Below are 13006 nucleotides of genomic sequence, written 5' to 3'. Positions count from 1 at the left end.
TTCTGGTTACCAGAGGGGATAGTGGGTCATGGGAGGGAGAGATAAATTAGGAGTTTGGGATGAACAGGTACACACTACTATATATAAAATAGATAAACAACAAGGACCTAATGTAGAGCACAGGGAACTGTGCTCAATATCTTGTAATAACGTATAATGGAAAAGAATCTGAAAAAGAATATATATATATATATATAAAGAACTGAATCACTTGCTGTAAACTGAAACTAACACAACATTGTAAATTACCTATAGTTCCATTAAAAAAAATAGCTTTCTCTGGACTTCCCTGGTGGTCCAGTGGTTAAGAATCCGCCTTCCAGTGCACGGGACGTGGGTTCGATCCTGGTTGGGGAACTAAGATCCCCCATGCCGTGGAGCAGCTAAGCCCGCGCGCCACAACTACTGAGCCCTCGCACCACAACTAGAGAGAGGCCCACACGCCGCAGCGAAGGAGCCCGCCGCATGCCGCAACTAAGACCCGACGCAGCCAAAAATAAAATAAGTAAAATAAATATTAAACAAAAAAAGGTTTCTCTGTATCAGACGGCTGTGGGAAGTGAGTTGAAATTAGTTGGCGTCCGGATCCCAGGAGTCTTCAGGAGTGAGGTTTCTTGACGTCAGAAGCTGGGTGACGGGTGTATTTAATCCTCTTCCCAGCTCTCTGTGCTTTAAGGTTTGATAGAGTGGTTTGGACTGTCCTAAGGTTGCGTCGGCTGTTACTAAATGAAGATGGAGATTACAGGTAATTGTCAGGTGGACTGTGATGAGGTTTTGTCTCCTCTCTTGGAAATAGGCTTACAAAGCCCGTATCTATCTGTCATCTGTCTCTCCTTCGTCCATCTCTCCATTCTTTCTATCTGTCCACGTATCTGTGTATCCGTTCCTTCCTGTTTTTGACAGGGGTGGGGGGGATACAGTCAGGTTACGAAAAAGAAGGCAGGTGAGCTGGTACAGTCGGTCCTTCTCGACCGATGCCTTTAGGGAAGTGTCTCTGGTCGAACCTGGAATCTATGGATTTCGGACACAGGGCTTCTTGAAGATGGTCTCGTGGGGCATAGGGTCCTCCAGGGTGTACGACAGACGCGATTTTTTACAAGAACTTTTTATGATGAACTAGTTGAAGACGATTCATTCAGCAGTTGAAGACGCAGGAGAAGTTGTAGAATAGCCCACAGAGGGGAGTCCCCCTGAGTCCTCCTCCGGGACCCCCAGTGATAACATCCTCCGTAAACACAGGACGAAGTTAAAACCAAGACCTGGCTTTACAGAATCTCCCGAGTGGGCCTTCTTTGGGTAAGAGTGGAGGCAACTGAAAGACTCTCTGCACGAAATCTGAGCTTTGATTCTGGGTCCCTTGTAAGAAGGTAACACCCGGGAGGCCACCCTGGGATCTTTGGGTAAAGAATGGATTAGAAGGATGAAGCTGATGTCTTTCATTGCTGGATTAGGCCCACAGATGTGAAAGACAGGCCTTGACATCTCAGACCCCCGAATCCATCCCCACAGCCGTGGTACCTCCTGTTCAGAACTGTTTCATCCCCAGCGTGGACCCAGAATGGAAAATGTGTGTGTGTGTTTAAGAATTGTTTGCATATTCAAATAACTGCCCCTCCCTTGCTGTGTGGACGACATCATCCTATTTATTGATTTATTGTTTGAATTTTTTTTTTTTTTTTTTTTTGCGGTATGAGGACCTCTCACTGCTGTGGCCTCTCCCGTTGCAGAGCACAGGCTCCGGACGCACAGGCTCAGCGGCCATGGCTCACGGGCCCAGCCGCCCCGCGGCATGTGGGATCTTCCCGGACCGGGGCACGAACCCGTGTCCCCTGCATCGGCAGGCGGACTTTCAACCACTGCGCCACCAGGGAAGCCCCTATTGTTTGAAATTTTTATGGGAGTACAGTTGATTTACAGTGTGTTAGTTTCAGGTGTACAGCAAAGTGAATCAGTTATACATATACATAGATCCACTCTTTTTTAGATTCTTTTCCCATATAGGCCATTACAGAGTATTGAGTAGAGTTCCCTGTGCTCTACAGCAGGTCCTTATTAGTTATCTGTTTTATATATAATAGTGTGTATGTGTCAATCCCAGTCTCCCCATTTATCCCTCCCCCCAGAGCTCATCCTTTTTAGAGCAGACCCTTCAGAGCATGAACTCAGTCATTTTTAGGGAACCAGTACTATTTCTGAATCTCCGAAACAGGAAGAAAAGAAAAGGTGATTTCTCGTCAGGTTAAAAACTGGTTCAGTTCCCTAATTTTCAACAGAACACAGGAAATACGTTTCTTATGTACAGGACTCCCTTTGCACATTTAACCAGTCTTGGCTAGTTTCCACCTTGGTGGAGTTTCTATCTTAATTCTGCTCCACGGGTTGTTACAATGATCCTGTTATTTCACGTTGTCTTTTCCTTTATTTGTGAAATAAATGTTCTCCTTAAACGTGTCCTCAAAGGATTTGTTTCTACCCCTTTCATCATCAAAGCGTGGAGACGTCCTTTCTTGTGGAGTCTTTTTTCCTTAAAGCACAAGACGGAAGCGTGTAAGATAAAGTCACTGCCGATGGTCTCCACGATGTAAAGTCATAAAAAAGCAGTGTGTTTCTTAAAGGTTAAATTTTGTCAGAGGTATCTAGAAATAGATAGAGGGGTATTGCATATTTCATTTGATTGCTGCAGTCTCAAGGATTAAAAAAACAGTCATTGGGAAGCCAGACTTCTGTGTCATAACGGTAAGCTTAAGTATGTGCATTTTTCGCAGGAGACATTATGCGTATACACTTTTACAAAATCCTTTGTAAGAGGAGGAATCTTCTCACTTCCAGTAATTAAAACATGAAATGAAAATGCAGTTCATAAAAGGGAATGTGGAATTTGGCTGTCTCTCTGGCGAAACTGCCTGTGTCAGAGACTCCAAGAGAAATTCCCTTTTCTGGCGGGGGCGTGTTCCTGGTGAGGACAGCCACGGGGCTTACCCCACCGGAGCAGAAACCCAGCAGTGTTTCCTTTGCCCAGAAAATGTGGCTGTTATTAGCTATCATCCTATTCTGTCTTGAAGCAGACTCCTGGTTTGCATGCTTCTTTTTTTTTTTTTTTTTTTTTTTTTTGTGGTACGCGGGCCTCTCACTGCTGTGGCCTCTCCCGTTGCGGAGCACAGGCTCCGGACGCCCAGGCCCAGCGGCCATGACTCACGGGCCCAGCCGCTCCGCAGCATGTGGGATCTTCCCGGACCGGGGCACGAACCCGTGTCCCCTGCATCGGCAGGCGGACTCTCAACCACTGCGCCACCAGGGAAACCCTGCATGCTTCTTTTGATAAGCTTTTGGAAAGTTCATCACTTTTCCAGAACAGACCGGCTTTTCATTTTATGAATTCTAGAGTTTTCGTTGAGTATCTCCTCATCAACTATCTGGACAAAGACAGTTGAGTGTGGTGTCCTCAGTGCTGGCCCTTAAATTTCCCCGGATTTCCCAAACCACATCAGTGTATCAAAAGACTTGAGCAGATCCCTGTTGGGGTGTTTGAAAAACGTAAATTTTCATTTCCAGACGTGTTCTCAAACGGGAGGAAGATAAGTAAAAATCCTGTTAGGTTCTGTATGCAAAAACATGAACACATAGGATTAGGTGATTAGATAATAAGGATGCTAGAAGAATCGTTGCATTGCTTGCTTGAATTTGTACCCCTGGAGCTGCCGTAACAAATTACCACCAAACTAGGGAGCTTAAAACCATAGGCATTCATCCTCTCTGAATCCTGGACACCAGATGTCTGAAGTCAAGGTGTCCCAGGGCCGCGCTCCCTCCAGAGGCTCCAGGGGAGGGTCCTTCCCGCCTCTTCCAGCTTTTGGGGGCTCCAGGCGTCCCTGGACTTGCGGCCACATCCCTCCCGTCTCTGCCTCTGTCTTCCCGGGGCTTCTCCTCTGTGTCTGGGTCTCTCCTCTTCTGTCTCTTGGAAGGACCCTGTCATTGGATGTAGGGCCACCCTCATCCAGGAGGACCTCATCTCAGACCCTTCCCTTCATCACCTCTGCAAAGACCCTGTTTCCAAATAAGCTCCCGTTCCCAGGTTCCAGGGTTAGGACTTGAATCTGTCTCTTGTGGGACACAATTCAACCCTCAACTGGTGGGAGGAGGGTTAGAAAAACTGTGTGTAGGTGAGGCAAACAGGACCAGGCCCACTGTGGGTCCCCTCCCAGGACAGAGGTTGCGTAGGGTCCACATGGGCGATGTCGGTTTTCTGGTGTGTTGGTCCATTAGTGGATTTTTTCTGCAGAACGTGGTGCGGGAAAAGGGGGGAGACCAGAGGGGGATGGAGGGTGAAATCAGAGGGAGTGGCCTCCCTACCATTTCTGTCATTACCCCTGTGATCCCCATACCCCGAGATAAAACCCAGAGTGGTTTCCGTTTTCTCCTTTTGTAATTCCCTGGCATTCCACGCTACTCCTACCGTCCCCATTCTGTGTGGATTTCCCCCCAAGTGTTTTCAGTTCCAGCAAACTTACAATGACCCACACGAACTTAAATCCTAGTAGCTTTGATTTTCCACCTGCTTCGTTTACATTATGGGTTTTCAAAGACAAAATAAGGTGGTCGCTTTTTTTTAACCTGGCGTCTGCAGGGCAAAGGCTTTGCCATGGTCCCTGTGTGACCTCCCTCCTCTCGGGACAGTTTGTGGGTTTGGGGCTGAGGAAGACGGCAGGTCAGTCCCTCCCGACCCTGCGAAATGCATTTTCTGTGCTTTCCCACACCTCACTCTGCAGTTCTTTTTTTTTTTCCCCCTCTGTTGTGACTTCACAGTAAAGTGATACCTTGTGTTCAAGGTGACCCCTTTATTTATTTTTTAAATTTTTACTGGAGTGTAGTTGAGAAATAGGTTTGTTTGTTTTTTCCGCGTTTTTTTGAGATGTGTTTATGTATAACGCTGTATTAGTTTTGGGTGTGCAACGCAATGACTGGATATTCGTATATATTGCAAACTGATCACCACAGTCTATCTAGTTAACATCCATCACCTCACATAGTTACACATTTTTTTCTCGTGATGAGAACTTTTAAGATCTACTCTCTTCGCGGCTTTCAAGTAAACAATACAGTGTTACTAACTGTAGTCACCATGCCGTACCTGACATTCCCAGGACTTATTTATTTTGTAACTGTAACCTTCTACCTTTTAACCCCCTTCATCCATTCCCCCGATCCCTCACCCCTCACCTCTGGCGACCACCGTCGACTCTGTTTCTATGAGTTTGCCCTTTTTTAGATTCCTCATATATATGAGATCATACAGTGTGCGTTTTTCTCTGTTGGACTTACTTCACTTAGCCTAATGCTCTCGGGGCTCATCCGTGATGTCCCAAGTGGCAGGATTTCCTTCGTTTTTTAATTTTATTGGAGTATAGTTGATTATCACACTAAGTGAAGTAAGTTAGACAAAGATCATACGCTGTCACTCATCTGTGGCATCTAATTAAAAATGATATAAATGAACTTACTTACAAAACAGAAACAGACTCACAGATTTCGAAAACAAACTTATGTTTACCAGAGGGGAAACGTGAGGGGGAGGAATCAGGAACCTGGGATTAACATACACATACTAGTATATATAAAATAGATAATCAACAAGGCTTTCCTTCATTTCTACGCTGAATAATATTCCATTTCGTCTCTTATTGGGCGGAGGTGGGTCATGTAACCATCCTTACCTGCAGCAAAGCTAAAAGGGGGACTTTTCTACTTTCCAACGGGAGATATGGAGAGCTGGGGATGTATATTGGAGAGCCTGCCAACAGCGAGCAGGAAAAGATGTTTGTCCTTTTTCTTTCCACTGCAATAACGACTTCATACCAGCACCATTGAATGTTGGTTTGGTCTTTAGCGCGTTAAAGCCGGTCACCTTAAAAATTACAGCATGCTGGTTTCATCCGCCGTCAACAAGACGGTTTCCCTGTATCATCCTGTAATCTGACTGTGGTGCCGAGGGAGTTCCCCCATCTCTGCACTGCAGGCACTCTGCTTTGAGTTCTCAGTGTTTACAGCACACACAGCTCAGAGCAAAGCTTAAAAGATGTGGCAGGCAGAAAGGTAAAAAAAAAAAAAAAAATCTGTTGAGTCATAGCCGTGTTGTCTTTCTTTTCATCGTTAGAATTTTAGCGTGTGGCGAGACCGTTGATAACGTCGATCTAGTCATCTACCTGTTCTATCAGAGAGATGAAAACAGTATGAGTCCAGACGGGTTCATTTGTTTGCCTTGGGTTCACAGAACAAGTCGAAGGCACAACGTGCACTAGAAGCCATGCCAGTGTCCTCAGTTCCCGTTCCTGCGCCCTTTGCCAAGCGATCTCCTGAAAACCCCTAACCTGTGTCCATTCACTCTCCTCGGGGCCCTTTCCCTACTTGCGTCTCTGTGAACCTGCTTGCGCAGAACGTTGTTAACGCTGCCTCACTGTGACACAATTCTGTGTTTACTTCTGAATCATCTTTTGATGAGGATGGACTTTTAAAACCTGTACTGGGGCTCATCATTGGCTTCTTCTGGCACAGTTTCTTTCCTTCATGTGTGTACATCGCTTTCTACTTGCGCGATAATAAAATATTCACGATTGGGAACTTGCTTTAAAAGCCAAGGTGACGTAGCCATGTCCCTCACCCCAGCTGCGTAAGCCAGTAGAGGCACTTACGTATTTTGCAGCTTGAGAATTTCAATTTGTAGAAGAGGCCCTCCCCCCAAGTGCGTTGCTTAGGTGTAACTTTGTTTTCCTCTCCATGTTACCGTGTGCCGTAAATGGCGTTCCCAACTCTGTGGAAGAGGAGAAGGTGGCTGCGTGGTTGCGTTGAAGGTCTTTTTCGTCTTCGAGCCATCCTTGAATTCCTTTCTTCCTGCTTTCTCATCATGTTGATGGCCATTTTTCCAGCCAGGGAGCCCCAATTCGTTGGCCGTTTTCCACACCTCCTTCCCCTGGGAGAGCCCTTCCTCTGCGTTATTTCTTCAATAAACAGGGGCAGAAAGGACAGCCGTCTTGGGTAAGCTTCCAGAGGCTCACACAGACAGATGTCATTTTTCTGCCCCCAACTTTACCTTTTCTCTGGCCGTAGGTAAAATGCCTTCGGAGCTTTAATCTCAGAGGTGCCCTAAGTGATTGCCGGCCGGGGGGAGGGGTAGCAGCTGGACCCCACCCCACAGTGAGGCTCAGAGGATGAAGAAGGACTGGTGGGAGACCACAGAGGAGGAGACATTGGGTTGACAGTGTCACAGCCTATGGTACACAAGAGGGTTTGATTGCCTTTTACATTTATACTGTTGATTTCCTTTCATGTTTGCAGTGGTTGCACTTTTTAAATTTTTCTCTCTGTTAATATCTGCATCACTGGTTCTAACCCTTGGCAAGTGTTCACAGAAACACTGAGTGCGTTTAGCTGGCATTAATGGCTTAAAGGAAGCAGCTTGTGAGGAGGGGTGTGTCACACTTAGCCTTTTTTGTTTTGTTTTGTTTTGTTTTAACAGGACGGTGGCAATCACCAACACGTGTACTAGAGTTTTGAGTTTGTTAGCCTCTCATACAGTGCTTTGTGGGATAAAGAGGAACCTGGCAGGGATACTCACAAGTTTTCATGGAAAGAGTTATCTTCTGATTTTTTATTTTTTAATCCAATTTTTTAAATTGAAGTAGAGTTAATTCACAATGTTGTGTTAGCTTCAGGCGCACAGCAGAGTGATGCGGTTATATATATGCATATCTGTTCTTTTTCAGATTCTTTCCTATTCTAGGTTATTAAAAGGCGTTGAGTAGAGTTTCCTGTGCTCTACAGTAGGTCCTTGTTGTTCACCTGTTTTATATATAGTAGTGTGTATCTGCTAATCCCAAACTCCTAACTTATCTCTCCCCACCCCCTGCTCTCCCCTCCGGTAACCGTAAGTTTATTTTCTGTGTCTTGTCTTGATTTAGAAAACCTAAAGAAAAAGACACGTCGAAGGAATGTATTTAGCATCCTTTTCCATTCTGCCTTTCCCTGTGTGTGTGTGTGTGTGTGCGCGTTTCCTCTGGGACGACTCATTTGCAGAAAGGATGGCCAGTCGCCCCTATTAAAGAACAATTCGGGGGCAAGTGATCGTGTGTGTGTGTCAGTTCAGTTGACCGTTCCAGACAGGTGCCTGTCACCCAGCCCTCGCGCCAGGTGCATCGCCCACTACTGAGCTGTCCGAGCCTCCAGGTTGCCTTGAGGCCGGGGTGCTGGTCTCCCGGCCTGGGGGCCGTGGCTGCTGACACCGCGTCTCCCCACGGCAGGTACGGGGACGTTCGGCCGCGTGCAGCTGGTCCGCGAGAAGCAGAGTACACGTTTCTTCGCGCTGAAGGTGATGAGCATCCCGGACGTCATCCGCCTGAAGCAGGAACAGCACGTGCACAACGAGAAGTCCGTGCTGAAGGAAGTCAGCCACCCGTTCCTGGTCAAGCTGTGAGTCCCCTCGCCGGGTCCCCACCCTCCCGCCCCCCAGGTGGATTCTCCTGCGGGAGGTGGGATGGGGTGCGGTCATAGCGGGTCACCCTCTGCTGAGACATCTCAGCTCCCGGTCTCGCGGAGAAAGGCGCCGTTCCCACGAGTGCCTGCCAGGGTGGCACGCCGGGCGCTGCCCCCCCTGCACCAGCCGCGTGTCCACAGGGCCGCCTGGGGCCCGCCAGAGGCTCTGTCCCCTCCTCCCACCCCCAGCCCCCTGGACAGCCGGTCCAGTCGGTCTTCCTGGGACCTCAGTCACCTGCTCACCTCTGCTCGCTCACATCGTTCCTTGGGTTTCTAGCTGGCCGTTCAGTGGCCCCATGTCGATGCCTCATAGAACCTTCCAGTTGAAGGTGCCCAATGTGGACCAAATGGATCCCTCTTTCTGCCACGCTCTTTGCTGGCGGAGGATAAGGCCGTTTCCCACTCAGGGGCCTCAGGTGTGGGCGTCCACAGAGGGCTCTCCGTCGCCATCCCCGGGGGCCTGCCCCTTCCGCCGCCTTCCTCACGCCCCTTCGCAGCCCCCGACCCGTCCCAGCCCAGCCTGGTGTGGGCCCCCCTCTGTGGCCTGAGTGCCCAGCTGTTCTTGGCCTCCCAGACTTGCCTCTTTCAAGGCGTTCTTTGCTTTCACTACAGCCGTAGTGATCCCTTCACCCGCACGGCCCTCTGATGACCTGCGTCTCTGCTGACACATCCTCAGGGAATGACCCCAGGGGCTCAGTGGCCTAGAAACGGTTCATCCCGGGCTCTGCCTCTGCCTCTGGCTCTTTTCAGACGCTCTTGCCTCCATCCCAGGAAAGTGACCTGCAGGAGGAGGTGGGAGGTACCATCCATGTTGTCACCGCAGGGCCACCCGCCCCCCCATGGTGCCCCCTTCATCTGCCTCTCCCCACCCCCTGCCTCTCCCACCTCACCCTCACCTGCCTTTCTTCTGCGATACACCTGCCTGTACACAGAGACAGGCGCCTGCACCCTGCTCTTGGAGCACCTTGCCTGTGCCCCAGTGCAGGGAGATAACACCTGCCGGCTCACAGCCACCGGAGCAACGTCCCCAGGGCCCAAAACAGCGTGTCACTTGGAGCAGGGACGGGCGGCATGTTTGACGGGTGACAGAAGGGAAGCAGCTGACTTCTTGTCTTACTTTCCTTTTATGAAGCCCAGTGGCCGTGTTGGGCCAGTGTGGACGGGTCAGTAGAGTCTCATGCTGTTGAGTCATTAAAATCGAAACAGAAAAAGAACTTAGCCAGTGCAGCAGAGCCACCACCCCTCCCTGTTCAGGTCTGAGTCTCCTCTTCGCTGGGAGGTGGTGGGGAGATGGGTAGAAAATCTCATGCGTGTAGATCTTCTTCTGGAAAGAAGAAAAGCTTCTACTTCTGGTGTCTCTTCGAGAAACTGAAATAGTGATTCTGGATGACGACTTCAGTTGGCTAGGGTGTTCAGTACACGTTTTGTAAAGGAGCTGTGGACTCCTTTATCTGTTGCCAAGTCATTCTCACGTGATTTGGGAGAACGGTCTTGGGCTTTTACCAAATACAGGAAGTCTCAAGCCAGGACCCCAGGGTGTGTCCCCCAGGGTGCTTTGTGGCTGAGTTTTCCCAGGAAGACGGGGCACCTGGCCGCTGGGTTCCGGTTTGCTCTGGAGACCAAGTGGCGTGATGGGTTATGTGTCTGCAGTGAAATTAGGAGAACACGGAAGAGAAGCAGGTGGAATTGATGGTGAAAACGAAAAGTCTGAGACATTGGCGTCGAGAAGACACAAGTTTGGAGAAGAGGGAAGAAGGCAGCGGGAGGAGTGCTTCCCAGGGCTGTGTGTGGGTGGTGGGCGTGCCGCCCGGTGGCTGGCGGGGTTGCTGAGGTCTCCTCAACGCATATGTTCTGGGATCAGGCATGTCCCCCTGGAAACATTAGGGTGATGCTACAGGGAACCTTGGGGGATGGCTTCCATTCTGGGAACTCCACCTTGTGGGTTGAATTGTGTGTCGTGTCCCCCCCCCACCCCTGCAAAAGATACGTTGATGTCCTGACCCCCAGTACCCGTGAATGTGACCTTATTTGGAAGTTGGGTCTTTGTAGGTGTCATCAAGATGGAGGTCGAGGTCCTATAGGAGTAAGGTGGGTTCTCCATCCGATGTGATGGGTGCCCTCGTACCAAGCGGAGAAGACACACAGAGACACACAGAGAGGAGAAGGCCACGTGAAGACGGAGGTGGAGATTGGGGTGATGCGGCCATAAGCCGAGGAGCCCCAGGGGTTGCTGGCAACCACCAGAAGCTGTAGAAGAAGCTAGGACAGATCCTTCCCTGGAGATTCTAGAAGGAACCACCAACACCCTGATCTTGCACTTCTGGCCTCCAGAACTATGACAGGATGCATTTCTGTTGTTTAAGCCACCCAGTTTGTGGTCTTCTGTTACGGCAGCCCCAGCAAAGTACCACACACCCCGTCGTCTCCTGGAGTGGGCACCAGCCTAGGGGGTGCTTTCTAACTACGTCAGAGGAGTCCCCAGGATAGAATCCTTGAGCTTTGGGAAGTTAAAAGGGAGTAGGGAAAAGGAGGACCGTGAAAAACAGAGCTTTAGTCAGACAACTCTGCTTCCTTGACTCCTGGACAGCTAATCAGGCGGTCTCCTCCTCAGGTAGGGTAGACTGCCGAATCCAGAGGGACGCAGATTGTGTATTCCGACGTTCCGTGCTTTTGGATAAGTACCTGAATTGTTTCCATCACAAAGGCTGTAAGCCCTAGTTTCAGGGGGATGCAATTTGACCCCAGGTTATCTAAATCGGGTTTTCTCTAATTTTAAAGAGTGTGATCTCTCTGCACTGTGGTGGCTCTGTAATCTGACAGTCTCTTTGCTACCTTGATATTCCTGTTGCCATACAGCTCACTGGGTGCAGGCACACCTCAGTGTAGTCTTTTTATATGTCAGGTCCAACTGTGCTACGGCCAACAGGCAGGAACGTTTCCTGGTCCTTTAGTCCACAAGGCTGTCCTCTGCATGTCTGTGTCCTGGCCTCGTCTTCCTATAAGGACCCCAGCCCTACGGGATCAGGACCCAGCCTAGTGACCTCATTTCACGTTCATCCCCTTTTTAAAGACCCCATCTCTAAATCCCGCCACATGCTGAGGTCCTGGGGGTTAGGACTTCAGCATAGAGATTTTGGGGTGGACACTACTACTTAGTGACTTGCTAAGTGCAGGTCTTTCAGTGCACAGGGGTCTTATTATAAAGTACTTGTAGCCTTTGGAAGTTTTCTGTGCACTATCACTTGAGGGGCCTGGCGGTGTTTGAAAACTGGGATTGAATTGATCCAGGGTCAGCAGACTCTAGAGGTGCCCCACACGTAATGGGGAGAGCGCTGTATCTGACCAGCCCCGCGAACAGGGGGAGTGGGGTGCCCAGGGCCACTGGATGGGGCACCAGATTTAGTGGGAAGAGACCACGAGGGAAGCAGGTATCGAATCCCCCCAGCTGTGCAGTTTCTCTTGGAAATGAGTTGCTTCTCCCAACATCTGCCTTTCATACCATCCAGAAGTGTTGAGTGAGCCTTACTCATGTTCCCGTGAAGCCACATGGAACACCGATGACCCCGGGTATCACGCCGAACAAAGACTCAAGTTTCAACTTCCACGTGAACGGTTTGGCACGTTCGCCCACGGTGTCGTTAGCGTGCGGTATTTGAAGTGCTACTGGCTGCGTTGTTGAAAGTCGGCCAGGACGTTCATTACGTCCACATCAGAGAATACATTCTGTTCTGGGATAAAGCCATCCTGAAGGCCGGTTCAGCCAGCGTAGAGATAATTTCAGAAGAGCTGACAAACTCAGTGTAGCAGGATTGTGTTACAGTCAAGGTGTCCCGGGGAGGAAGGCTTGTGTCCCCCCCCAGACCGGGACCCTGTGTCTGCTCCCTGCCCTTTGTGCATATAGAAATCTATGACATCTTAGAGTTGGTGGGATCCAGGACAGGCGTTCTCACCTGGGCGCCACTGACATTGGGGACGGGAAATTCTTTGTGGTGGCGGCTCTTCTGTGTAGTAGAGGAGGTCTAGCAGCATCCCTGGTGTCTACCCACTCGATGCCAGGAGCACACTCCCTCCGTGGTGTGATGGCAAAAAATGTCTTTAGACGTTGACAGAAAATGTCCCAGGGAGTGAAATAGTCCTGATTACAGACCACTGCCTAGATAGATAGATAGATAGATAGATAGGTAGGTAGAAAGAAAGAAAGAATGTGTGGATGGATGGATGGAAGGAAGAAAGGAAGACAGGATGAATAGGCGGGTGATATAGAAATAGATAGTGAGATAAATAGATCGATAGGTAGATATTTGGGTAGATGGATGGGTGGGTGGATGGATGGATGGATACACAGATGGTAGACAAATGATTAGATAGGTTGACGGATGGATGGATGGGTTGAATGATGGATGGAAGGTTGGTTGATAACACCTGTGATAGGGGCACACACAGAGACTAGGTGGGTGTGGGTGCATTCTCACTTTCCTGTCCC

At 49.4% G+C, this 13006-nt stretch overlaps 1 protein-coding gene across 4 annotated transcripts in view; it reads left to right on the top strand.

The window, feature by feature from the left end:
• PRKX (protein kinase cAMP-dependent X-linked catalytic subunit) overlaps positions 1-13006 on the top strand; it is an 85027-nt gene that overhangs the window by 24112 nt on the left and 47909 nt on the right. For all 4 annotated transcript variants that reach the window (XM_030837302.3, XM_030837298.3, XM_060292843.2 and 1 more), the window contains exon 2: positions 8292-8460. In XM_030837302.3, the coding sequence (XP_030693162.1) occupies positions 8292-8460 (169 nt within the window). The remainder of the gene's footprint in view (positions 1-8291; positions 8461-13006) is intronic.

Source organism: Globicephala melas, chromosome X (assembly GCF_963455315.2).
Source record: "Globicephala melas chromosome X, mGloMel1.2, whole genome shotgun sequence".
NCBI classification, from domain to species: Eukaryota; Metazoa; Chordata; class Mammalia; order Artiodactyla; family Delphinidae; genus Globicephala; species Globicephala melas.
The sequence above is the reverse complement of the archived record's forward strand: the minus strand, read 5'-3'. Positions and strand labels throughout refer to the sequence as shown.